We start from the raw sequence: 25569 nt of genomic DNA, 5'->3' as shown, positions 1-25569 counted from the left end.
TCCTGTCCCCGCCCCCTGTCCCCATCCCCCCTCTCATCCCCAGACTCTCCTGTCCCCACCCCCTCCTGTCCCCACCCCCTGTCCCCACCCTCTCCTGTCCTCACCCCCTGTCCCCACCCCCTCCTGTCCCCACCCCCTGTCCCCACCCCCTCCTGTCCTCACCCCCTGTCCCCACCCCCTCCTGTCCCCACCCCGTCCCCACCCCCTGTCCCCACCCCCTCCTGTCCCCATCCCCTGTCCCCACCCCCTCCAGTCTCCATCCCCTGTCCCCAGCCCCTCCTGTCCCCCCCCCCCACCGTCCCCAGCCCCTCCAGTCTCTAGTTCCCCAGAGGCGGAGCTGTGCTGCTCCTCCCTGGCTTCCTGGTGCAGAGGTGTTTTCTGAGGGGCTTTGGCTGGAAATCATTTGCAGGCAGGCAGTTGGCCAGGACAAAGGGCTTTGCTGTGCTGGTGACCTGTCAGGATGTTATTCTTCACAAAGGAGGCTCTTCCCTCTCCCGCCATCTGCCACAGCACCAGCTGCAGGGCCCCCAAATGTGCCAATCCCAGGAGGGATGGGCGTCAGACCTGCGGCTAGCCCTGTCCTCATGCCCTGAGGGGCTGCCCGAGGCCCCCGACGGGGGCGCAGCCTCAGGGGCAGTGGCAAGGCAGGGTCTGGGGAGGCTGGGGCAGGGCTGGTCAGCCCTGGCTGGTCCGCAGTTGCGTGCCTGGGCTCCGGAGGCCCTGAGTGGGACCCTCAGGTACTGCCTCGGGAGCTCTGTCAGGCAGATCTGACTACCATCCAGGCATCGAGCGTGCCAAGTTCCTGTCTGTGCCCTCCCATCACGGTGGCCTGGCTCAGCGATGGCACTCGGCAACGGGAAGAAGCGGGGTGGCTCGCCTGAGGTCCCTAGGCAGGCGGCAAGGCCTGAGCCAGGCTTTAAATCTCAGCTCGGGCTCTCTGCCTCCCTGCCAGCTGTCCCTGGGCCAACTTGGAGACGGAGGCTCGCCCGCCCGGTTATTCTCATTCATCACCACGGAAGGCTCACACCCGCGTGCTCCCCTGAGTGTTGATAATTAACTACTTAGTGCGGAGGTGCCAGAGCGGGAAGGAGGCACCATGGACCCACAGCCTGGGCGGATGACCCATCGATGGGGGGAGTGCAGCTACCCGGCTAGGATCCCAGCAAAGAGGGCTGACCAGAGCCCAGCCGGGGTCCCGTGACAGCCACAGAGACCACAGGGACCAGCCTGGCCAAGAACAGCCATGGGGACAGGTAGGGGTGAGCAGTAGGGGACCCGAGGGGGCCAGGGAGCCGCACATCCAGACACGCTCAGCGAGGCTGCGCCGCGGGGCTCGTCTCCGGGATGAGGCTACCAGCGGGCAGCCCTGAGCCTGCGGGCCTAGCGCCGGCCTGACCCAGTGTGGGCTTGGCCCCTGCCTCCCAGGCACCTGCCAGGCCAGGACAAGCACGGGCCTTCTCACCCATCCCAGCCAATACAGCCGCCCAGGGCCCTCTCTGGACTTGAACACCAAGCCCCTTGACAGGCACTCCCTTCCCCGCCCCCCTCCTGACAGTGCGCAGTGGGATGTTTGAGGGCTGAGAGCTACAGGCAGGAAATCAAAGCATGCTCAGGGCACAAGGGGCAATGCACCTGCAAGTTCATTAAGGGAAGTCCTAGTCTTCAGTCTCACTTCCAGGTGTGTCTGGTTTTTAAGGGCTGTGGGGGCTGATGTAGGGAAAAAATAGAGGTGCACAGGCCTTCAGCCATCCCCAGAGACTGAGGCTTGGACAGCATGGGACACCAGATGACCCCCTCGGGGGTGAGTGGCTGGAGGGGAGGAGGCTTGGGGAGCAGACCCTGGCCTGGTCCAGCTCTAGCCCTCCTGCCCCTCAGCGCCCTCCCCCTGCCTCCCCCTGCCCCTCAGCCCCTCCCCTGCCCCTCAGCCCCTCCCCTGCCCCTCAGCACCCTCCCCCTGCCTCCCCCTGCCCCTCAGCCCCTCCCCTGCCCCTCAGCCCCTCCCCCTGCCTCCCCCGCCCCTCAGCCCCTCCCCTGCCCCTCAGCCCCCTCCCCCTGCCCCTCAGCCCCTCCCCCTGCCCTCAGCCCCCACAGGACTGGAAAGAGCATCCGCTGGCCACAGTGCAGTGTGCCGCAGTGCCTCCGCTCTTACCTTTACAGGAATCCCTTTATACCAGCATGTAGTTACCATGGAAATGTCCTTGGGACGGGGTGGAGGGTGGTGAGGGCAGAGGGAGGGAGGGGAAGTCCTCTGGGCGGCCCAGGCCGGGCCTGCAGGAGCTCTGTCCGGTTGGGCAGCCGCTGGGGGAGGAGCCCAGGCAGTGCCTGCCCCCCCCCCCCCCCGGGACCCGGGTCCCCCACTCAGGACTTCACACTTCTCTCCTGAGTGGTCTCTCGGGCTTGTGACTGGACTTTCCCCTTCCAGGGCCCACAGTGAGAGCAGCACTCAGCTGTTACAGGGTTCCCGGGGCAGGTGGGGAGGGAGGGGCCCCGGCACATTAATAAGTTAGACCCGATTAATCTGGCTGCATTAGCAAATCCTCAGGGAAAGCCAACCAGGCGGTACAGATGTGAGCCAGCGCACGCAGGCCCGGGGAGGGAGCTGACCCTGGCTTGGCTGTCACCCCAGGAGAGGCGGTGCAGGCCCCAGCTGGGCGCAGGTCGAAGCCACTGGTCCCCGAGGCTCCGCACAGGAAGCTGGGTGCAAAGCCTCCCTCGTGAGAAGCAGGGGAGGGAGTGCAAGGCAGAGCTGAGCTCCCCCGGCCCGCCCAGGGTGAGCACCAGGACCCCTCCAGGGAGGACGCCAGGCCTGCCTCTCCCTCTGGGCTGGAGCCTGAGGTTTGGCTGCAGTGCCCACCTCCGAGCGGGCTGTGAGAAATGACGCCTCTGGGACTGCGCCTGAACCCGGGGGGCTCTGAGGGCCCAGTCCCAGCCCAGGCCTCACAGACACCCAGCTCTGAGGGGTCACCTTCTTAGTGCCCCGCCCCTGCCAGGGTCGGCTGGACGGGACTCTTCCCGGGCCCTCTCCATGCCCTGCTCCCCAGCAAGCCACTTCCAGGGCCTGACCAGCTGCTTGTCAGACCCAGCCTGGGTTCTCCTGGATCTCCCTGGTTTGTGGCAGGGGTAATGGATGCCCCCAAGAGGTATGTGTGGTGGGGGGAATCAGGCTCTAGAGGTCCAGGCCATGGGTGCCCCAGGACACACTGGACCCAATGCCAGGAGGCCAGGATGCAGGCCTGGAGTGGTGGTCTGGGTTCAAGTCCCACCACTGGCTATGTGACCTTGAGGAAGCTGCGTAACCTTCCTGCCCCAGCTTCCTCTTCGTGAGGCAGAGATAGGGAGCATGGGTCCCCACGGGGTTCTGTGGAGTCCCCCCCACACTGGACAGCACATGGGGTGCACTTGAAAACAATGGCCCGTGGCTCAGGTGCACCTTCAGAGCCCTGGTTGCTGGCCTCGGTGCTGCGGGCAGAGGGCTGTGTGGGCAGGAGACGCAGAAGGGGCCCGGAGCAGGTGAGACGCAGAGCTCAGCGCAGCCCCAGGACGGCAGGGCTGGAGACCCTGCTGCAGGAGTGTGGTTCCAGGGTGGGGCACCGAGGCGGGAAGGCAGGGAGGGGTGGGGCAGGAGCTGTCCTGAGCACTGGGTTGGGGGGGGGGGGCTTGAGGACCGAGCAGCTGTGTGCCGGAAGGAAGGGGTGCAGTTCTGGTCTGGTCCCGCTCCACTCCTGGTCCCCCCCCCCCCCCCCGCCCCCCCATGCCTTGCTCCTCTGAGCACCTGCTGCTCCCGACGGCCGGTGCTGAGGGTGGGAGGGGGCGATGTGGGCGAGCGATGTGGGTGGCAGGCCGGTGGGGAGTGGGCTCTGGGCCAAGCCTGGCTGGGAGGCTCGGCCGGGAGAGTCGCGATTTCCACACGGCAAACCGCGGGGCGCGCGCAGGGTGGGGCCCCGGAGTTACCTGGGTCCGCGGGGCGGCCCCCTGGCGCCTCCCCTGGGCGCGTCCCAGCCGATGGCGATGGCGGGCCTTCAGCCTGGTGGCCAGGGGCCTGGGCTGCAGACGCGGGCATGGGCGGGGGGGGGGGGGGAGGCTGGCCGACCGTGGTGACCCCACCGGAGCGGGCGCGGCTGGAGAACTTTGCCCCTGCGCAGGGCCGGGAGCGGCCTCCGCGTCCCCCCCCCTCCCCTCCCCAGCCCTCCTCTCCCCTCCCTCCCGGCCCGTCCTCCCACCCTCCCTCCCCGCCAGCGGGCGGAGGCAGGTCCGGGCGGGGCCGCGCCTGGGAGCCCGCAGCCTGGCGCTTCTGCCCGGCAGCCGCCCGCCGCACCCCGCGGGAGCCGCCGCCCCGGGCATGAAGTTGGGCCCGCGCCGGGCTCGGAGCGGGGGCGCGGCCGAGCCCGGAGCCTCGCGCGGCTAGAGCCCGCTCGCTCCTCCGTGCGTGCGCCATGGAGCTCCGGGGGCTCGGGGCGCCGCTGCTGCCGCCGCTGCTGCTGCTCCTGGGCGCCGGTCTCCTGCCCGGTAAGTTTCGAGGTGCTGAAGGCGCCCCTTCCGCCCCATTGCCGGCACCGGACCCCGAACCGAGGAGCGGAGGCTCCGGACTGCGGTGCCCAGCCGCGGGTGCGCGCATCGGGCCGGCCGGCCGCGGAGACTCCGGCCGGGGCCGCGCTGCGTGGGGCCCACCGCCCGGGCAGGAGCCCGCCGGGGGCTGGGGGCTCCGGAGCTAGAACCAGAGGCAGGGCCAGGGCCCATCTGGGGGGCCCAGCCCATCGGCTCCGCGCCCCCGTGGACCCTTCCTGGCTGCCCCGGGGGTCCAGGGCGATGGTGGCTCTGCCCAAGAAGCCCCCGCCTCACCATCCCCCCTCCCACCCGGCAGGCGCGTGTGCCCCGTCGGTTCAGGGGCCTCCTGCAGGGGATTTAACCTCCCACCTTGCCCTCTGGGAGGGCCAGAAGGTACCTTCAATCTTGGCTGGGGGCCTGGAAGGAGGGGGGCAGGGGCTCCTGGGTGATCAGGTGAGGGCTCCCCCCTCCCCTCCAGCCCAGAGCAGGCAGGGGAGCCCCAGCCACACCAGGGAGGATGAGAGGGCTGGAGTTAGAGTCAGGGGTGGGCGTCTGCTGTGTCTAGATGGGAATTCTGGGTGCCCCGTCCCCCCACCCCAGATGCCCAGTGAGTGCATTGTCAGGGTGGGCGCTGGATTCCCCCCCACGGCTGACGCGCTCCTCGGATTGCTCACTCTGGGCTTCCACAGTCACAGGAAGCAGGCTGGGCCAGGTGGATCCTCACTGTCCTTCCCCCGCTCCCTGCAGCCTGGGCATGCTCCCGTCGGTCCCCCTTCCTGCCTGGGCTGCGGTTCCCCCGGCCCTTTGTCTCTGCTGGAGACAAAGCCCTGCCCTACGAACTCACCACCTCTCTACCCAAGTCTGTGTTGGTTGCGGCCGTGGTCTAGGCGGGTTTGGGCAAGCTGCAGTGAGGCCCGACCCGGCCCCGGCACAGAGAGGGAGAGGAGCCTTGGGGAGGCAGCGCACCTCGGGGGGAGACAGCGTGCGAGGGTCCTGAGGCCGGAGGGGCGTGTGAGGAGGAGCTGGAGGAAGGGGACAAGGCTGAGGGGGCCGGTCACAGCCCCAGGCCCACCCGTGCCTGACCGCCCCCCCCCCCCCGCTTCCCCTGCAGCGAGCAGCCCCGAGGAGACGCATGCCCACGCGGAGGAGAGACTGCTGAAGCGACTCTTCTCGGGCTACAACAAGTGGTCCCGGCCAGTAGCCAACATCTCAGACGTGGTCCTGGTCCGCTTCGGCCTGTCCATTGCCCAGCTCATTGATGTGGTAGGCATGGCGGTGGCCCGGATGTCTCCCAGGACACGGCCGCCCTCCCGGGAAGACCCTGAGGGCGGCTGCCGGGATGGGCGGAGGCTCACGTGGCTTCCTTCGCGTCTTGCCACACGGCTGGCGGCCAGCGGCGGCCACCTGAGCCCCAGCAGGTGCCCGCTTGGGCTGGCTGTGGGAGGAGAGGTCGGTGCGGGGCTGTCATCTCTGGCCCTGGCCCCGTGTGTGGACGGCCACGTTGTGTTGTCCATGGGGAGCTGGGCATCTTTAGGGGCAAACAACAGGAGAATGCCGGTGGGCGGGGGCGAGGAACGGCCCGGCCCGGTACCCGGGGTAGCAGAAGAGGGTACTTCTGTGCCTGGAGGTCCCCCTGGCCCCTGGCTGGAACCAGAGGTCTGGAACACAAGGTCTGGTCAAGTCCAGACCAGGTCCTGTTCACCTGGGATGCGTTTCTCCTCCTGGGCCCCGCCAGAAGCTCCTGCAGCATGGGCAGGAGCCCGAGGAGCCCTGGGGTGGGGGGAGCACCTCCCGGGAGAGCATGCTTCAGGGCCCTGGGTCGTCTGCCCAGGAGAGACGCTGCCCCGCGCCCCGCGCTTCCCGGCCACTCGGCGGCTGCGTGGGAGACCCAGCGCGGGGAGCCCCGCCGGGAGACAGGGCACAGCGTGGGCCCTGCCTCAAGCTTCAGCAGCGCCCGAGGCCCTTCTCGCTGAAACGGGCCCCTCCCCAGCATGGGCTCTGGCCAGGGGTCTGGCCTCACCACTGGGGGGATCCAGGCTGTCTACAGAGGCTGGAATTCGCAGCAGGGGTCCAGCCGGCTCCAGTCAGAATCCCAGCTCCCAGGGTCCAGGGAAGAGAGGGCTCCGCGTCCTCCGTCCTCAGGGCTCTCTGAGGTCTGCGGCGAGGAGCGGGCCTCCGGTGTGCACCGTGTGTGGGGTGGATCCTGGGTCGCCCTGGTGTGCTTTCTTGAGCCGGGGTGGAAGCATCCCCACGACCTCCGGCTGTGCGCAGCACCCAGGGCTCCGGCGGGTGTGAGGGTCTCTGGCTGTCGAGCTGATCACGCGCACCGCCACCCTCGTGTCCTGGAACTGGCCCTGGAATGACACTGCTGCAGTGTCCCTGGCCGAGGTCCAGCCACGGGACAGCGAGATGCGCGGACTCCGTCAACCTGCTGAGGCTCGCGCACGCCAGCTACGCCGTGGCAGGCAGGTGGCTGCTGGCGGCTGCTCAGGGCCGGCCCACCACCGCTGCCCAGCTCCTTCCTGAGCCCGTTGTGCTGCCTCGGGCGCTCTCTTGGCTGCAGCACCCAGCTGGCCCAAGACACACGGGGGCCCAGAAAAGATTTAGCCGCATGAGTCCCGTGAGGAACATAGCTTCTGGTCCTGCTCCCTGCCTTGGGCCGGCTAGGAACACACGTGAACACACACGCGTGAGCACGCGCATGTGTACGAGGACAGCAGATCCACTTCCATGAAGTATGTCCCCCAGGAGCTGGGATGGGCCACCCCGCCCTCGCACCCACCATCCCCTCCCCTGCTTGGCGGGCTCTGTGCGCTGGGTAGATGTCCTTCAGGGCCAGTGTCTGCTCCACGAGTTCACACCTGCCTGGCCCAGATGTGGAGGCGGCCGTGGAATCCCCAGCCGATTCCCGACCTGACGCCGGGCCCTTGTGAAGCGTGCCCGAGTGGGGTGACCGGGCTCTTGGCTTCGAGGGCACGCAGGGAGCCCCGGCCGTGGTCGTCCGGGTGGGAGGCTGGGCGGCGGGGCCCGGCTCGCTCCGAGGGCTCCCGCGTCCTGTGGGGCGAGCAGGTGCCTGCTTCCTCGGATGCAGGATGAGGTCCCTCGGGGACTGAGCGGGGTGGCACGAGGGTTGCTGTGGGGCGGCCAGGCCGTGGCGACGTGCCTGGCTCCGCCTCCCACCCGTGCTCCTCCGGCAGCGGACGGGGCTGCTCTGGGGAGGCCCCAGGTCCAGGCCCGGGGGTGGACGGCTGTGTGCCTCTTGGGGAGGGTCCCTTGTGATGATGTGAATGGTGGCCCCTGCTGAGCAGGGCGCCCTCACGCTTACCGGACTTCCCTGGCTTTAGTGGCTCTGAACGGAGCCCCCGTCTCCCTGCTTGCTCTGGGTAGCTGTCAGGACACCGCAGGCATCAAGTACCCCACGCCCCACCCCTTGCTCCGGTGAGGCCCGGTGCCCGCCCAGGCCACAGCAGGAGGTCCCAGGCCCCTCCTGGGAGCCAGTCGGGCAAGGATGGCTGGGGCTTAGGTTGGCACTCAACACCCACAGAGTTGGAGGACCCTGGGGGCTTCCTGTCTCCATAGGCCCCTGTGCCCTCTAGAAGTTTCCCCTCCCTCCTAGGATAGGATTCCCAGAGCACAGGGAGGGGAAATCAAGGCAAAAATGACGTAGGGCTGGGGCAATGGCCTCAGCAGCACCCGGGGGGCGGGGGAACGGTGTGTGGCCAGCCCTTAGCTGGACCGTCAGACACCCGGCCTTGGGTTGGCTGGCCGGGGGCTTCCGACCCTCTAAGGGCCAGGTTGGGTCAGAGGCCACTTTGGCCAGCAGCTGGGGTGCACTCACAGCAGGCTGTCCGATGGCCGCAAGGGGCGGTGCCGGTTGTCGGGAGGAGGGCACCCCATGGCAGGGGCCACCCGTCCCAGGGGCCAGGCCCCTCTGGGCACAGCCAGTGGCGTCTGGGACAGCTGGGGAGCCACACCGAGCCCAAGCTGGGGTGCAGTGATGCCAGCCCGGCCTCGTGCCTGGTTTCCTTCTGGGAGGGTTCTGGGTTCCCTGGCCCCTCTCCAGGCCCCTCTGGCTGCCTCCAGGGACGGGGCACCCGCTTCCCCTGAGGCTGGGCTCCGGCCCCGGCTACGCCCTTGGCTGTGGGTAGGGAGCCTGGAGTGGAAGACCAGGAGAGATCCTCAGTTCTCCTCTTGCTGTGTTCCAGGATGAGAAGAACCAGATGATGACAACGAATGTGTGGGTGAAGCAGGTGAGAGGGCAGGGCTCCCCGTCCCCGCCCCGCCCCGCCCCCGGCACCCCTCACCCACGGTTCTTCATCCCTGCTCAGGAGTGGCACGACTACAAGCTGCGCTGGGACCCCGGGGACTACGAGAATGTCACCTCCATCCGCATCCCCTCGGAGCTGATCTGGAGGCCGGATATCGTCCTCTACAACAAGTGAGCCCAGGCGGGCCTGGAAGGAGGGTGCCCAGAGGGGGGGCACCGGTGCGGGGCCTTGGGTGGGAGTCGCAAGCCAGCACTCGGTGCTGGAGGGGCCTGAGTGTGCCCACCGGGACCTGGGCGCCAGCCCTGCCCGGAGGGGGGCCCGGGGCCTCCCTTCTGAGGGTGTGGAGGGTTAAGACACCCTCCCAGCAGCCCCCGGGCCCCTTCCAGCAGTGATGTCCCCCCCCCACCCGGTGCCCCACAGGCGGGGGGCCCTGCCCGCCGCTCGCCTCACCTGGCGGAGGGTTCTGCAGGTTGCAGGGTTTCTGGAGGGAGGAGGACGCCAGGATGGCTGCCCAGGCGCCCCGCCCCCGCCCTCCTCGGTCCCGGCCCCGAGGCCGGCTGAGCCGCTCCTCGCTCCGCACAGAGCCTCCTGTCAGACTCCCGGAGGCCGAGCTGGAGTCTGGTTGCGGCAGGCCGTGGAGCGTCCAGGCGCGGGCTGCGGCTCCCACGGGCTGGCTTCCTCGCTTCGTCTTCCCTGTGGAGTCTTGCCAGGGCCCCTGATCCAGGAGCGGCCACGGTCCGAGCTGAAGCCACCCAGGGTGATTCTTCTGTCTCGCTTGGTTGGGCAGAGGCTCAAGCGACGCTTGACAAAAGGAGACCCTTCCGTGCCCAGGCCCAGCCATCTGCCCGCAGCCCCTTCCAGCCCTGGGGCGTCCGCCTGACCCACAAATGGCCCTACTGGACTAGAGGCGGCCAGCTCTTCTCCTTCCTTGGGGCCGGTCACAGTCTTGCTGTGGGCGGGTTCTGGGTGCGTTAATGGCAGGGGATGGGAGGGGGGAAGCGGGCATTTCTTGTCTCCCTCCGGATGGCTTTTGCCTCCTGTAGCCATCTGACGGGACCTTGAGTCACCAGACCCCTCTGGAACCCACACTTGGCTCCCCTCACGCAGCCTCTCAAGCCCGGGCAGCCCGCGTGACCAGGAAGACGCGCATGGTCCAGGAAGGATGTGCACCCCCCGGGGGGGACTGGCCAGGCAGAGGACCCGAAAGGGGGCGTGTGAGTGGCCCTGGGGCCAAATACTCCAGGGCCAGAGCTGGGGGCGCCACCTGGCGCAGCCACTGACCCTTGACCCTCCTCCTTGCCAGGACTCCTGCGAGTGGACAAACTCTGACATCCCTGCAGGACTGAGGCTAGCTGGCCTTTAGGCTCTGGGCAGGACTTGGGTCTGAGGGAGGGAGAGAGGACCCTGGCACTGGGGGGCTGATGCCAGAGTCTGGCTACTGCCACTGAGGAGGCCCATCCCGGAGAGTGGCAGGTGGCCACCCGCCAGTGGCCAGCCCCGCTGCAAGGCAGGGAAGGGTCCCGCTCTCTTGGCTTGGGGACTCCCTTGACTGGGACCCCCACTGGCCCCTTGTTGGGCTCTTTGAAACAGGAGCCCCGAATCTCCCAATCTGGTGCCGGGCAGGCACCTCAGGAACCCAGCGGGCATTCGGCGGGCCCAGGGCCCGCCTCTGCGGCCCACCACGAGTCCAGAACCTGCTCTTGTGGGACAGTTCAACCCAGGCTCTCGACCTGCCCCAGCTTCCTGAAGAACTGGGGGGGGGGACAGGTGCCCCCATGGCCCAGCCAGCCTCCAGGGCTGTGAGACGCTGGCACACTGGAGAGTCTGTTTTGTCCTGGTGTGCTGCGATGCCACGGGTCCCGAATATGGAGCTGGCTCTTTGGGGCCAGCTGTACTGAGTGAGCGAGCTCCCGGGCTCCTCCCCACCTGGGGCCTTCGGGCAGGCTAAGGCCCGAAGCCAGCTCCGGAGCAGCTGGGGACGCGTGCCGGGAGCCTGCCGGAGGCTGCGGAGAGGACTGAAATGGAGACCCCGTGGCTGGGGCTGTGGGAAGGATGCCCTTGGCCAGTGGTAACGGGATGATGCTAGTGAGTCCAGCCATTTGTGTCCTGTGGGCAGGAGCAAGGCTTTGATTTGGGGGAGACGGGGCTGGGAGAAGGAATCACAGGGGAGCCTGGTTCCACACTGCTGAAATGTGCTGAGCGAGCTGCAGGCTCCGCCCCCCTGCACCCGCCCGAGGGGGCCTGGGCTTCCGCGGAAGCTTCAGCTGGCTGTGCCTCATTGGGATGGATGTGAGAAGCAATCGCTCTCGACTCCTGCGGTTTCCTCTTTACTATGCAGAGGCACAGCCTGGTGAGAGCCAGCCAGTGGCGCGGGCCCAGGAGGAGTTGGGGGGTGGGGGAGGGCCAGGCTCCCCACCAGCAGAAACCAGGGGCTGATGGTGTCAGGCACTGGGGGGTGTCAGGGGCTGAGGGTGCCAGGCGCTGGGGGGGTGCCAGGGGCTGGGGGTGTCAGGGGCTGGGGGTGTCAGGCGCTGGGGGGTGCCAGGGGCTGGGGGTGCCAGGAGCTGGGGGTTTCAGTGGCTGGGGGTGCCAGGGGCTGGGGGTGTCAGGCACTGGGGGGTGCCAGGGGCTGGGGGTGCCAGGGGCTGGGGGGTGCCAGGGGCTGGGGGTGTCAGGCACTGGGGGGTGCCAGGGGCTGGGGGTTTCAGTGGCTGGGGGTGCCAGGGGCTGGGGGTGTCAGGCTCTTGGGGGTGCCAGGGGCTAGCGGGTGCCAGGGTCTGGGGGTGTCAGGCGCTGGCGGGTGTCAGGGGCTGGGGGTGCCAGGGGCTAGCGGGTGTCAGGGGCTGGGGGTGCCAGGGGCTGGAAGGGCTGAGACGCGTGGCCTGGGCGGGGTGCTCCAGTCGTGGGGCCGGCAGGCGACAGGAAGGTCCTTGAGCGTCCACGGCTTCGTAACTGGCGGGGACCTGTTAGGCCGATGAGGCGCACAGGGTCAGCGGGCACACACAAGATGAGCAAAGACTCTGGTGCCCAAGGACCTCAGGAGGTCATAGGCTTCGATGTGGGCCTGGGAGGCAGGGGCAGGAGGGAATCGACAGAGGGCCGGGCATCAGGGCAATCCAAGCCCCAGAGCCCGCGGTTCAGGGCTGCGCTGTCCTCTGGGGGTCTGAGGCCGGTGCTGCGGTTCAGGGCTGCGCTGTCCTCTGGGGGCCTGAGGCCGGTGCTGCGGTTCAGGGCTGCGCTGTCCTCTGGGGGTCTGAGGCCGGTGCTGCGGTTCAGGGCTGCGCGGCGCCGTCCATGAGGATTAACTGGGCTTCAGAGAGCTCATTAGCGTGGAGCTGGGTTTCTGATCAGTTGTCCTGGGCTGAGGCCGGCAGGGCCTCCTCGGGCAGGGGCACCGCGGGCCCCAGGCTAGAGGGGGAAAGCAAGGTCTAGAGCGAGCAGTTCAGCCCAGGTTCCACAGGCACACAGGGTCGGCGGGCACCTCCAGCCTGAGGGGAGGGTGGAGGAGTCGACCTTGCTGTGCCGTTTGCCAGTGTCACCGACTCAAATCGAAGCCTGAGTGCCAGAGCAAGAGACCTGCCCACCAGGAAGGGGGCTGAGGGACCGCAGCCCCGTGCTCCTTGCCCTCCCAGCCTGTGGGCAGGCAGGACATGAACACCCCCCAGAGGATGGGACAGGCGGGAGTTGGCCACTTGCCATTGGCCCTGCTGTCCAGGAAGTGGCCTTCATGTCCCTGGGGCTAGCGGGGAGGACACAGCCTTCCTGTGTGGCCACCCGTGACAGAAGGAGGAGGCTGGGTCTGGGCCTGGCCCAGCGGGAAGAGAAAGATTTGGTCCTTGGGGGCATCGGGCTCAGTTCTGCATTCTGCCATTTCCCTGTCTTCGGGTTTGGCCTGGGTGAAAGGTGGGCAGAGAGGCTGTGGACCTCCAGCAAGGCCAGCGGGAGCCTCGGGAGCACCTTCCTGTCCCAGTTCCTCCTTGTCCCCACCAGGCAGCAGGTGTACACGGAGAGTGGGGGGACTGAGGTCCCGAGGGGCTAAGTCCCTCTGCCCCAGGGCCAGCAGGCTCCACCCCCTGGGACCGGGTCCGCAGGCCGGCCTAGCCTGTCCCCCCGGATGCAGACACCCCCTCCCACGTGAGCAGGCCCCAGGGCCTTGTGCCTCCCCAGGCACTCGTCGTACTCGGGGGGCCAGGGGAGGCAGGGCAAGAAAGTCCCATGGTGCCTCAGAAAGCACAGAGAGGTCCCAGCACCCTGTGCTCAGGAGGCCGGGAGCAGGGAGACTGGCCTCTGTCCCATGGTACCATCACCACGGTAATGACCACGGGCCACAGGGCCGTTCCGTCAGCTCATTCCTTTGGTGTTCTCTGACCATGTACCGTTCCACTCGGCAGATGAGCGAAGACACAGGGGTGAGTCACAGCCCAGGGCTACGTGCCCTGCTCCACGGAGCCCATGAGCCCTGCCGTGGGCTGTCGGGGCCCCAGGAGAGACGGCGAGCCGCTCTGTGCCAGCATGGGAGAGATGGGGCGCGGCCGGGGGCGGCTCTCACTCCCCTCCCTCCCTTTCTTCCTGCCCAGTGCGGACGGCGACTTCGCGGTCACCCACCTGACCAAGGCCCACCTCTTCCATGACGGGCGGGTGCAGTGGACGCCCCCGGCCATCTACAAGAGCTCCTGCAGCATCGACGTCACCTTCTTCCCCTTCGACCAGCAGAACTGCACCATGAAGTTCGGCTCCTGGACGTACGACAAGGCCAAGATCGACCTGGTGAGCATGCACAGCCGGGTGGACCAGCTGGACTTCTGGGAGAGCGGCGAGTGGGTCATCGTGGACGCGGTGGGCACCTACAACACCAGGAAGTACGAGTGCTGCGCGGAGATCTACCCCGACATCACGTACGCCTTCGTCATCCGGCGCCTGCCGCTCTTCTACACCATCAACCTCATCGTGCCCTGCCTGCTCATCTCCTGCCTCACCGTGCTGGTGTTCTACCTGCCCTCCGAGTGCGGCGAGAAGATCACGCTGTGCATCTCCGTGCTGCTCTCGCTCACCGTCTTCCTGCTGCTCATCACCGAGATCATCCCGTCCACCTCGCTCGTCATCCCGCTCATCGGCGAGTACCTGCTCTTCACCATGATCTTCGTCACGCTCTCCATCATCATCACCGTCTTCGTGCTCAACGTGCACCACCGCTCGCCCCGCACGCACACCATGCCCGCCTGGGTGCGCAGGGTCTTCCTGGACATCGTCCCGCGCCTGCTCTTCATGAAGCGGCCGTCCGTGGTGAAAGACAACTGCCGGCGGCTCATCGAGTCCATGCACAAGATGGCCAACACCCCCCGTTTCTGGCCCGAGCCGGAGGGCCAGCCTGGCATCCCAGGTGATGCCCACGGCATCGCCGGCCCGTCGCCCAGCCCGTCCTTCTGTGCCCCTCCAGACACACCGGCGGAGCCCCGGCCCGTCTGCAAGCCGCCCTCCGACCAGGCTCCCGCTACCCAGTCCTCGGAGACCAAGCAGACCAGCCCCGGTCACTCGCCCGGTTCGCGTGGGCTGCCCAACAGTGCCGGGGCCCCCGGGCTCGTCAAAGCCAGGTCCCTGAGCGTCCAGCACGTGTCCAGCCCCGGGGAGGCGGCGGAGGTCAGTGTCCGGTACCGGTCTCGAAGCATCCAGTGCTGTGCTCCCCGAGACGGCCCTGCTTCTCCGGCCGAAGGTCCACCAGCTGGCTCCCCCACGTCGCTGAAGCCCCGCTGGACCCAGCTCCCCAGCCCAGCCCGGCCATCTCCCTGCAAATGCTCCTGCAAGGAGCCCCCACCCGTGTTCCCGGTCACCGTGCTCAAGACCCAAGGCGCCAAGGCCCCAGCCAGTCCCCTGCCGCTGTCCCCGGCCCTGATGCGGGCGGTAGAGGGGGTTCAGTACATTGCAGACCACTTGAAGGCAGAAGACACAGATTTCTCGGTAAGTCTCCGCCTGGGGCTGGGGCTGAGAGGAGGCTGTGGCCCAGCTGGGACCGTCGAATGCCCTTTGTTTCCAGCGCGTGATCTGGAAACCCAGTCCCCAGACCACGGCTGCTCAGCTGGAGGGCACCTTATGTGCCTTCTGCCCAGAGCCCCGTGGGCCCCTGAGCTGAGCCGGGTGACACAGGGTGGGGGCCAGAGCGGCTGGCGGGCAGGGGCTGGGGCGCCGCCCACCAGGTGCCAGAACTGGCCCATCCTGGGGCGTGTGGGACAGGCAACACTGCCCCCCGGGCACTCACGGGGCTTCCTGGGGGCAGCTTAGGACCCCTGCTGGCCAGTGGGCACTACCACCCGCCGTGCCCAGGCAAGGGGCGGGGCCCACGCTGCCGTCTCCCACCCGCCGTGCCCGGGCGAGGGGCGGGGCCCACGCTGCCGTCTCCCACCCGCCGTGCCCGGGCGAGGGGCGGGGCCCACGCTGCCTCCTCCCACCCGCCGTGCCCGGGCGAGGGGCGGGGCCCACGCTGCCTCCTCCCACCCGCCGTGCCCGGGCGAGGGGCGGGGCCCACGCTGCCTCCTCCCACCCGCCGTGCCCCGGGCGAGGGTCTGGTGGCAGAGGAGCGGCTGTGCTGCGTGAGGCTGTCTTGTGGCCCCAGCAGGCCGGTTGGGGCAGGGCCTGCCCAACCTCCACCAGCAGGGCAAGTCGCCTGTCTTCCACTCCTCTGCCTGTCACACCTGGGTCTCCAGGCCAGGGTCAGGGTTCACGCGAGGCTGAGATTCAGGACCCCTGAGCTGGGCGGCACTCCGAACCCCTGATGTCTCACGCTGTGTGAGGCTGTCTAGGTGGGCAGAGGCAACCCCCTCCCCCCACATTCAGCATAGGAGGGGGGCTGGGGGGGAGGAGGGACCTGCAGTCAGCATGCGGGGGGGGGGGGCGGGCAGCTCTGCCTGGCCCTGGGCCTACGTCAAGTCCCCAGTGACCTTGCCCTGGACTGGCCCCTGCCACCACCCTGGGACTCAGGTCTCACTGCTGGCTTCTCTCACTCCTTCCTCACCTGGAGACCCCCTGGCCTCGGCCCACCTGACCTGGGTCTCCCCCAAAGTGAGAAAGCCCTGGGGAGAAGAGGGGCTAGAGCTCCTCAGAGTCACTGCTCCCTGAACCCCAAGGAACAGTGAAACCAGTGAAACGGTGACGTTTCCAGAAAGTTCTTGGTCACAGAGACCTGCCGGGCTTCGCTCTACGCCCCCATCCACGTGGGGGGGGGGTCCTGGGCTTGTCCGCCTCTTCCATGTGGTCCTCTCTCGCTCTCTCACGTCCCCTGGCCAGTAGGGATTATTCGCGGAAGCGGGGACCCACAGCAGCCTCAGTTCGCATGTGGTCGCGAGACCCCTGCCCCATTCCCATCCCAAGGAAGACACGGGGCGCGTGGGAGTCCCGGAGAAACCTCATGGGCATTCTGGTTTAATAAAGGGAAGGGCTAACAATTTATACCCCCAAAGGTGGGCCCAGGAGAGGGGCCACTGGTTGGCTACAAGGACCGTCCCTCAGGTGATGTCACGGGACTTCCTCTATGGGCGGAGACCACAGCCCCCCAAGGACTGGGTTTCTGGGATCCCCGCCATTGCACACGTGCTCGCCCCCAGGGGCGGGGGCTGCTTTGCTTCTCTTCCGGTTGAAGCCGGAAGGTGGGAGGGGCTACCTTCCACACAGCCCCAGGACCGGGGGAAGGGCCCTTTCCTGACCAGAGCCCGGCCCAGCACTGACAGGAGGCTGGTCATTATTTTGAAAAATCAGGGCACACGCCCCTAGACTGGGGACGCTGACCCTGCCCCCCCCCACCCCGGCTGCCGCTCCACTTGCTCCTCAAGCGGCATGCGAGCTGCGTTCTCGTCCCCTACTCGTGTGTCCACAGACCCCCGGCCCAGCCGGAGTGACCCTGTGTCTGTTCGCAGGTGAAGGAGGACTGGAAGTACGTGGCCATGGTCATCGACCGCGTCTTCCTCTGGATGTTCATCATCGTCTGCTTGCTGGGCACCGTGGGCCTCTTCCTGCCGCCCTGGCTGGCCGGCATGATCTAGGCACAGAGTCGGGGGGCCCCGGGGGGCTGCATGCCCCTGGCTCCGGGCTCGGGGGGTCACAGCCCTTGCCTGCTGCCCCCCAGCTCCCGAGCCTCCTGTGAGACGTCTTGAGGGAGCGCCTGCCTTGTGGGACTGGAATTGGTGGTGAGGCTGCGGCCGTGTCCTGGGCTCTGTTCACGGGGCAGAGTCACACCCCGAGCCCGATTAAAGTTCCTAGAGTGGGCCACCCCGACCTCCTGACCTCCGTGCTCCTCCGAACCTCAGCAGACACCTTGCTGTGTGCCCTGGGCACGAGGCTCCGCCCCCCCAGCCCCCAGCGCCCCTCAGCCTTGTGGGACTCAGGGCCTTCCCTTACACCTGTGCCCCTCATCCTTGTGGGACCCAGGGCACGAGGCTCCGCCCCCCCAGCGCCCCTCAGCCTTGTGGGACCCAGGGCACGAGGCTCCGCCCCCCCCAGCCCCCAGCGCCCCTCAGCCTTGTGGGACTCAGGGCCTTCCCTTACACCTGTGCCCCTCATCCTTGTGGGACCCAGGGCACGAGGCTCCGCCCCCCCAGCGCCCCTCAGCCTTGTGGGACTCAGGGCAAGAGGCTCCGCCCCCCCAGCCCCCAGCGCCCCCATCCTTGTGGGACCCAGGGCACAAGGCTCCGCCCCCTCATCCCCTAGCGCCCCTCCTGTCTGTGGGACCCAGGGCACGAGGCTCCGCCCCCCCCAGCCCCAGCACCCCTCCTGTCTGTGGGACCCAGGGCACGAGGCTCCGCCCCCCCAGCCCCCAGTGCCCCTCAGCCTTGTGGGACCCAGGGCACGAGGCTCCGCCCCCCCAGCCCCCAGTGCCCCTCAGCCTTGTGGGACCCAGGGCACGAGGCTCCGCCCTCCCAGCCCCCAGCACCCCTCCTGTCTGTGGGACCCAGGGCACGAGGCTCCGCCTCCCCCAGCCCCCAGCGCCCCTCAGCCTTGTGGGACTCAGGGCACGAGGCTCGCCCCTCAGCCTTGTGGGACTCAGGGCACGAGGCTCTGCCCCCCAGCGCCCCTCGTGTCTGTGGGACTCAGGGCTGCCCCTGGCACCTGCACCGGTCTCCCCTCCCTCCCAGGGTGGAGGGCCATCAGAGCCCTGCCCTGGGTCCGAGGGCCATGCATAGGACAGCACCTGTCGGGAGAATTGGGTCAGAACCCCAAACACACACATGAGACCTCCGGTCAGGACCCCTGAACAAACACATGCACACACACGCGCACACACACATGTGCACATACATACACACACACAAACTTTGGGTCAGGACCCCCAAGCACCTGTGTGTGCACACACACACACAAAGTCCAAGCTGAGCCCAGACCTGAGCTCCAAGCACCTTCAGATCCCACCCCCCACCCCCTGCCCAGTCTCTACCTTTGTACACAGCCTGGGAAACCCGCTGGGACTTGGCAGACTTGAGGAAGGACTTCCTATCACCACTACCATGATGAGCCCGCAGTGCTGAGCTCAGTGTTCCTGGAGGCCTGGGACCCCTGACCCCTAGGAAGGGTGGGGAGGTCAAGGCGGGGTGAGCCACATTGCTACTCCAAGGCAGGCCAGGGGCCTCTGATTCTCCTCCCCAGCCACAGCCACAGCCCAGAGTCTTACCAGGATGCAAGACAGCCCGGGGCCCTTGGCGGCCCTGATGGGAAGGGGCGGGGGGCGGGGGGGTGACAGCAGAGTCCCTGCAGAGGGAGGGACAGCATGTCACGGTGCCTAGCCCCAGAAAGGATGGCGTGAGGAAGACGCCCAGCGGATCTTCCTGTGTCCCCTCTACACCGGCGTGGGCTCTGTGCCCTCAGCCACCTCGCCCCGAGAGCCCAGCGCCAGCAGCCCCGGAGCGGAAGGCGCTTCGCAGACATGGCGGGGTAATGGGTGGGGTCTGGGGCCGACACACATCGAGCACCCGGCCTGCAGCTGCCCTCACCGTGGTGGGACCCACCGGTCCCGGCTGAGCGGTGGCATCAGGCCAGGCAGCCCAAAGGGTGGGCATCACCCAGGCCCACTCACCTCTGGCAAACCACCTCTGAACCTGGGCGGAGGGCACTGAGCGGGAGCCGTGCCCCGCAGATGCTCAGCCTGGGCGCCAACCCTGGGCAACGCTGGGCCTCCCCGGCCCCCAGGGCACAGAGACCCCATCTGCCCGGATTTGCTCTGCGCTAGCTCCCAGTGGCCATCTGGGTCACATCCCAAGATGTCCCTCGGCCCGCGAGGGTGTCACAGGACCCGGGGCCGGCCTCCGAGAAGGGCACAGACAGACTTCAGAAGCAGCCAGGATCCACGTTGCATAAGCAGATCCGGGGCTCAGATGTGTGCACAGCTGGGAGCTAGCGTGGCCCTGTTCTTTCTGGGTCAGCAGAGGTGTGGCAGGGACTTGGACAGGCCAGCACCATCAGAGAACCCAGAGGCCCATCAAACATCCACCGGAGACCGGAAGGAGGAAACGGGCAGCTGTGTTGCCCAGAATCCTGGGTGGGCTGCCTCCCCACCTGAAGTCTAATTGTGGCAAATCGCGACGTGAGGCCGGAGAGCAGCTCCGCCTCCGATGCATGGACGGCCACCAGCCCCAGGCCCTTGAGTCCCCCCAGTCCAGCCCTCAAGGCCCCCCAGCCCCAGCCCTCGAGGCCCCCCCAGCTCCAGCCCTCGAGTCCCCTCAGCCCAGCCCTCGAGTCCCCCCAGCCCCAGCACTCGAGTTCCCTCAGCCCCAGCACTCGAGTCCCCCTCGAGTCCCCCCAGCTCCAGCCCTCAAGTCCCCCCAGCTCCAGCCCTCGAGTCCCCCGCAAGTCCCCCCAGCTCCAGCCCTCGAGTCCCCCCAGCTCCAGCCCTCAAGTCCCCCGCAAGTCCCCCCAGCTCCAGCCCTCGAGTCCCCCCAGCTCCAGCCCTCAAGTCCCCCCAGCTCCAGCCCTCGAGTCCCCTGCAAGTCCCCCCAGCACCAGACCTCGAGTCCCCCTCAAGTCCCCCCAGCCCCAGCCCTCGAGTCCCCCCAGCCCCAGCCCTTGAGTCCCCCCAGCTCCAGCCCTTGAGTCCCCCCAGCTCCAGCCCTCAAGTCCCCCCAGCTCCAGCCCTCGAGTCCCCCGCAAGTGCCCCCAGCACCAGCCCTCGAGTCCCCCTCGAGTCCCCCCAGCCCCAGCCCTCGAGTCCCCCCAGCCCTCGAGTCCCCCCAGCCCCAGCCCTCGAGTCCCCCCAGCTCCAGCCCTCAAGTCCCCCCCAGCCCTCGAGTCCCCCCAGCCCTCAAGTCCCCCCAGCCCCAGCCCTCGTGTCCTGTCCCCTCCCGGGGGCCTCAGCATCACACGTGACCTGGGGTTCGGCTGAACTGGCCGCCAGGGGCCCAGGGCCACGCGTGGAGTGCTGGGCCTGTGGCTTCTCTGGCTCCGCGTGGCGGTGCCCAGGCCCACGGCGGTGCTGTGCGTGCTTCCTGCGCTCCGTGGCTGAGCCGTGTTCTGTCTGAATAAACAGCGTTGCCGTGTGTTTGCTCCCCGCCTGCAGTGGCCTTTGCCTCCAGCTTCCGGTTGGGGTCAGGTGCTGGGTCTGTCTGCGTGAGCCCGTGTCGTGTTCCTTGTGTTTCATTGTCTTCTGTGTGCGGCGATGGCTTGCCACCTTGCGGCGCCTTTCACCCTCGAGACGGCTGCTCCCAGGGTGGGCTGCTCCCCAGGGACCTGCCCTGCTCGCTCACATCTTCCAGGCCTGTGCCCGCCTCTCTGCCAGACCCTCACCCCAGGCCAGTGCTGGCCCACCCGGAGCCCACCTGGGGCTGGTCACGGGGCGACAGCCACTCCCCCCCGCCATGGAAGCCCCTGTGTGCGGCGGCGGCGGCGGCCCGGCCCTGCCCGCCCCTCCCCCCTCCCGGGGAGGACGACCCCAGCCTCCGTGGGCAGGGCAGAGCGCAGGGGCTCGTCCCGGCACGCGGGTGGCCTGGCCCTGCCCGCCAGGAAGTGCAGGGCCTGGTTTCCTGGACTAGCATTGGAATCCCAAGCCCGGCACCGCACGCGCGAGTCAAGCTCTGCTGTCACATGACCACACACGTACCCACGAGCTGCCCGCAGTGGATCCTCACGGCCTGGCTCCGGGGCAAGTCTGCCACAGCCTGCACACCAGCGTGGAACACAACTATAGGACAATGTGTGTTCTGACTTGCTTTATTCTTATCCCAGTCTCTTCTAGTTCAATCTACAGAAAAATGTCAGTTGCAACCCCCCCAAATTAATTTCTTGACCACAGTCGAAAGCACTGATTAGAAACTAATACCCGGCAGTGGGATTGTTGGACCATGGTGTTTGTGTTGGGATTTAGAAGATAATGCAAAAATGCTTTCTGCATGAATGTGCCATTTGCACTCCCACGGTCTGCAGAGTGGCGCCTCCATCACCCTAATCCCGGCTGACATTTCCTGCTATTTGCCTGCCTTGTGGGGCGAAGCACACCGAAGGTGCACAACCGGGGTCACACTGTGTCACCCCCACCGCACGCCCTGAACCCCTCCCCAAAGGCCGCCTCTCAGGCGTGGCTGGGGAGCTCAGTGTAGGTGGTCCCCCCATGTGGGGTGTGCGCCTTCTCTCCACAGATGTGGGCATCTGCTGCTGCCGCGGGCTGTGTGCACTTCTGTGTGTCTGTGTGTGCTCCCGTGTGGCTGTGCGTGTGCTCCCGTGTGGCCATGCGTGTGCTTCCGTGTGGCCGTGTGTGTGTTCCGTGTGGCCGTGTGTGTTCCATGTGGCCATGCGTGTGCTTCTGTGTGTCTGTGTGTGTTCTGTAGCAGAACTGCACCATGAAGTTCGGCTCCTGGACGTACGACAAGGCCAAGATCGACCTGGTGAGCATGCACAGCCGGGTGGACCAGCTGGACTTCTGGGAGAGCGGCGAGTGGGTCATCGTGGACGCGGTGGGCACCTACAACACCAGGAAGTACGAGTGCTGCGCGGAGATCTACCCCGACATCACGTACGCCTTCGTCATCCGGCGCCTGCCGCTCTTCTACACCATCAACCTCATCGTGCCCTGCCTGCTCATCTCCTGCCTCACCGTGCTGGTGTTCTACCTGCCCTCCGAGTGCGGCGAGAAGATCACGCTGTGCATCTCCGTGCTGCTCTCGCTCACCGTCTTCCTGCTGCTCATCACCGAGATCATCCCGTCCACCTCGCTCGTCATCCCGCTCATCGGCGAGTACCTGCTCTTCACCATGATCTTCGTCACGCTCTCCATCATCATCACCGTCTTCGTGCTCAACGTGCACCACCGCTCGCCCCGCACGCACACCATGCCCGCCTGGGTGCGCAGGGTCTTCCTGGACATCGTCCCGCGCCTGCTCTTCATGAAGCGGCCGTCCGTGGTGAAAGACAACTGCCGGCGGCTCATCGAGTCCATGCACAAGATGGCCAACACCCCCCGTTTCTGGCCCGAGCCGGAGGGCCAGCCTGGCATCCCAGGTGATGCCCACGGCATCGCCGGCCCGTCGCCCAGCCCGTCCTTCTGTGCCCCTCCAGACACACCGGCGGAGCCCCGGCCCGTCTGCAAGCCGCCCTCCGACCAGGCTCCCGCTACCCAGTCCTCGGAGACCAAGCAGACCAGCCCCGGTCACTCGCCCGGTTCGCGTGGGCTGCCCAACAGTGCCGGGGCCCCCGGGCTCGTCAAAGCCAGGTCCCTGAGCGTCCAGCACGTGTCCAGCCCCGGGGAGGCGGCGGAGGTCAGTGTCCGGTACCGGTCTCGAAGCATCCAGTGCTGTGCTCCCCGAGACGGCCCTGCTTCTCCGGCCGAAGGTCCACCAGCTGGCTCCCCCACGTCGCTGAAGCCCCGCTGGACCCAGCTCCCCAGCCCAGCCCGGCCATCTCCCTGCAAATGCTCCTGCAAGGAGCCCCCACCCGTGTTCCCGGTCACCGTGCTCAAGACCCAAGGCGCCAAGGCCCCAGCCAGTCCCCTGCCGCTGTCCCCGGCCCTGATGCGGGCGGTAGAGGGGGTTCAGTACATTGCAGACCACTTGAAGGCAGAAGACACAGATTTCTCGGTAAGTCTCCGCCTGGGGCTGGGGCTGAGAGGAGGCTGTGGCCCAGCTGGGACCGTCGAATGCCCTTTGTTTCCAGCGCGTGATCTGGAAACCCAGTCCCCAGACCACGGCTGCTCAGCTGGAGGGCACCTTATGTGCCTTCTGCCCAGAGCCCCGTGGGCCCCTGAGCTGAGCCGGGTGACACAGGGTGGGGGCCAGAGCGGCTGGCGGGCAGGGGCTGGGGCGCCGCCCACCAGGTGCCAGAACTGGCCCATCCTGGGGCGTGTGGGACAGGCAACACTGCCCCCCGGGCACTCACGGGGCTTCCTGGGGGCAGCTTAGGACCCCTGCTGGCCAGTGGGCACTACCACCCGCCGTGCCCAGGCAAGGGGCGGGGCCCACGCTGCCGTCTCCCACCCGCCGTGCCCGGGCGAGGGGCGGGGCCCACGCTGCCGTCTCCCACCCGCCGTGCCCGGGCGAGGGGCGGGGCCCACGCTGCCTCCTCCCACCCGCCGTGCCCGGGCGAGGGGCGGGGCCCACGCTGCCTCCTCCCACCCGCCGTGCCCGGGCGAGGGGCGGGGCCCACGCTGCCTCCTCCCACCCGCCATGCCCGGGCGAGGGGCGGGGCCCACGCTGCCTCCTCCCACCCGCCGTGCCCCGGGCGAGGGTCTGGTGGCAGAGGAGCGGCTGTGCTGCGTGAGGCTGTCTTGTGGCCCCAGCAGGCCGGTTGGGGCAGGGCCTGCCCAACCTCCACCAGCAGGGCAAGTCGCCTGTCTTCCACTCCTCTGCCTGTCACACCTGGGTCTCCAGGCCAGGGTCAGGGTTCACGCGAGGCTGAGATTCAGGACCCCTGAGCTGGGCGGCACTCCGAACCCCTGATGTCTCACGCTGTGTGAGGCTGTCTAGGTGGGCAGAGGCAACCCCCTCCCCCCACATTCAGCATAGGAGGGGGGCTGGGGGGGAGGAGGGACCTGCAGTCAGCATGCGGGGGGGGGGGGCGGGCAGCTCTGCCTGGCCCTGGGCCTACGTCAAGTCCCCAGTGACCTTGCCCTGGACTGGCCCCTGCCACCACCCTGGGACTCAGGTCTCACTGCTGGCTTCTCTCACTCCTTCCTCACCTGGAGACCCCCTGGCCTCGGCCCACCTGACCTGGGTCTCCCCCAAAGTGAGAAAGCCCTGGGGAGAAGAGGGGCTAGAGCTCCTCAGAGTCACTGCTCCCTGAACCCCAAGGAACAGTGAAACCAGTGAAACGGTGACGTTTCCAGAAAGTTCTTGGTCACAGAGACCTGCCGGGCTTCGCTCTACGCCCCCATCCACGTGGGGGGGGGGTCCTGGGCTTGTCCGCCTCTTCCATGTGGTCCTCTCTCGCTCTCTCACGTCCCCTGGCCAGTAGGGATTATTCGCGGAAGCGGGGACCCACAGCAGCCTCAGTTCGCATGTGGTCGCGAGACCCCTGCCCCATTCCCATCCCAAGGAAGACACGGGGCGCGTGGGAGTCCCGGAGAAACCTCATGGGCATTCTGGTTTAATAAAGGGAAGGGCTAACAATTTATACCCCCAAAGGTGGGCCCAGGAGAGGGGCCACTGGTTGGCTACAAGGACCGTCCCTCAGGTGATGTCACGGGACTTCCTCTATGGGCGGAGACCACAGCCCCCCAAGGACTGGGTTTCTGGGATCCCCGCCATTGCACACGTGCTCGCCCCCAGGGGCGGGGGCTGCTTTGCTTCTCTTCCGGTTGAAGCCGGAAGGTGGGAGGGGCTACCTTCCACACAGCCCCAGGACCGGGGGAAGGGCCCTTTCCTGACCAGAGCCCGGCCCAGCACTGACAGGAGGCTGGTCATTATTTTGAAAAATCAGGGCACACGCCCCTAGACTGGGGACGCTGACCCTGCCCCCCCCCACCCCGGCTGCCGCTCCACTTGCTCCTCAAGCGGCATGCGAGCTGCGTTCTCGTCCCCTACTCGTGTGTCCACAGACCCCCGGCCCAGCCGGAGTGACCCTGTGTCTGTTCGCAGGTGAAGGAGGACTGGAAGTACGTGGCCATGGTCATCGACCGCGTCTTCCTCTGGATGTTCATCATCGTCTGCTTGCTGGGCACCGTGGGCCTCTTCCTGCCGCCCTGGCTGGCCGGCATGATCTAGGCACAGAGTCGGGGGGCCCCGGGGGGCTGCATGCCCCTGGCTCCGGGCTCGGGGGGTCACAGCCCTTGCCTGCTGCCCCCCAGCTCCCGAGCCTCCTGTGAGACGTCTTGAGGGAGCGCCTGCCTTGTGGGACTGGAATTGGTGGTGAGGCTGCGGCCGTGTCCTGGGCTCTGTTCACGGGGCAGAGTCACACCCCGAGCCCGATTAAAGTTCCTAGAGTGGGCCACCCCGACCTCCTGACCTCCGTGCTCCTCCGAACCTCAGCAGACACCTTGCTGTGTGCCCTGGGCACGAGGCTCCGCCCCCCCAGCCCCCAGCGCCCCTCAGCCTTGTGGGACTCAGGGCCTTCCCTTACACCTGTGCCCCTCATCCTTGTGGGACCCAGGGCACGAGGCTCCGCCCCCCCAGCGCCCCTCAGCCTTGTGGGACCCAGGGCACGAGGCTCCGCCCCCCCCAGCCCCCAGCGCCCCTCAGCCTTGTGGGACTCAGGGCCTTCCCTTACACCTGTGCCCCTCATCCTTGTGGGACCCAGGGCACGAGGCTCCGCCCCCCCAGCGCCCCTCAGCCTTGTGGGACTCAGGGCAAGAGGCTCCGCC

General features: G+C 67.8%; 2 protein-coding genes across 3 annotated transcripts; both read left to right on the top strand.

Moving 5' to 3' along the window:
• Positions 1-1139: 1139 nt before the first annotated feature.
• LOC125353959 (neuronal acetylcholine receptor subunit alpha-4-like) lies at positions 1140-17066 on the top strand. 2 transcript variants are annotated; one of them, XM_048349728.1, is made up of 6 exons: positions 1140-1253; positions 5657-5808; positions 8751-8795; positions 8874-8983; positions 13391-14768; positions 16718-17066. In XM_048349728.1, exons 1-6 carry the CDS (start codon positions 1244-1246, stop codon positions 16841-16843), a joined length of 1821 nt encoding a protein of 606 aa, XP_048205685.1. In that variant the 5' UTR covers positions 1140-1243; the 3' UTR covers positions 16844-17066. The 2 variants fall into 2 exon arrangements, with proteins under 2 accessions (XP_048205685.1, XP_048205684.1); XM_048349727.1 differs by lacking the exon at positions 1140-1253 and adding an exon at positions 4331-4506.
• Positions 17067-21619: 4553 nt separating this feature from the next.
• Positions 21620-25196, top strand: LOC125353963 (neuronal acetylcholine receptor subunit alpha-4-like). The gene is made up of 2 exons (XM_048349735.1): positions 21620-22852; positions 24848-25196. Exons 1-2 carry the CDS (start codon positions 21620-21622, stop codon positions 24971-24973), a joined length of 1359 nt encoding a protein of 452 aa, XP_048205692.1. The 3' UTR covers positions 24974-25196.
• Positions 25197-25569: the final 373 nt, after the last annotated feature.

This window comes from Perognathus longimembris, chromosome 6, assembly GCF_023159225.1.
Source record: "Perognathus longimembris pacificus isolate PPM17 chromosome 6, ASM2315922v1, whole genome shotgun sequence".
NCBI lineage: Eukaryota > Metazoa > Chordata > Mammalia > Rodentia > Heteromyidae > Perognathus > Perognathus longimembris.
Note: the sequence above shows the minus strand (reverse complement) of the source record. Positions and strands in the feature narration are given on the sequence as shown.

Excerpts from the sequence above, each read along its gene's own strand:
- LOC125353959 (XM_048349727.1), top strand. The coding sequence starts at position 4,434 with ATGGAGCTCCGGGGGCTCGGGGCGCCGCTGCTGCCGCCGCTGCTGCTG. Across the intron at positions 5,809-8,750 it reads TTGCCCAGCTCATTGATGTG|GATGAGAAGAACCAGATGAT; the intron begins GTAGGCATGGCG and ends GCTGTGTTCCAG. Across the intron at positions 14,769-16,717 it reads CAGAAGACACAGATTTCTCG|GTGAAGGAGGACTGGAAGTA; the intron begins GTAAGTCTCCGC and ends GTCTGTTCGCAG.
- LOC125353963 (XM_048349735.1), top strand. The coding sequence starts at position 21,620 with ATGAAGTTCGGCTCCTGGACGTACGACAAGGCCAAGATCGACCTGGTG. Across the intron at positions 22,853-24,847 it reads CAGAAGACACAGATTTCTCG|GTGAAGGAGGACTGGAAGTA; the intron begins GTAAGTCTCCGC and ends GTCTGTTCGCAG.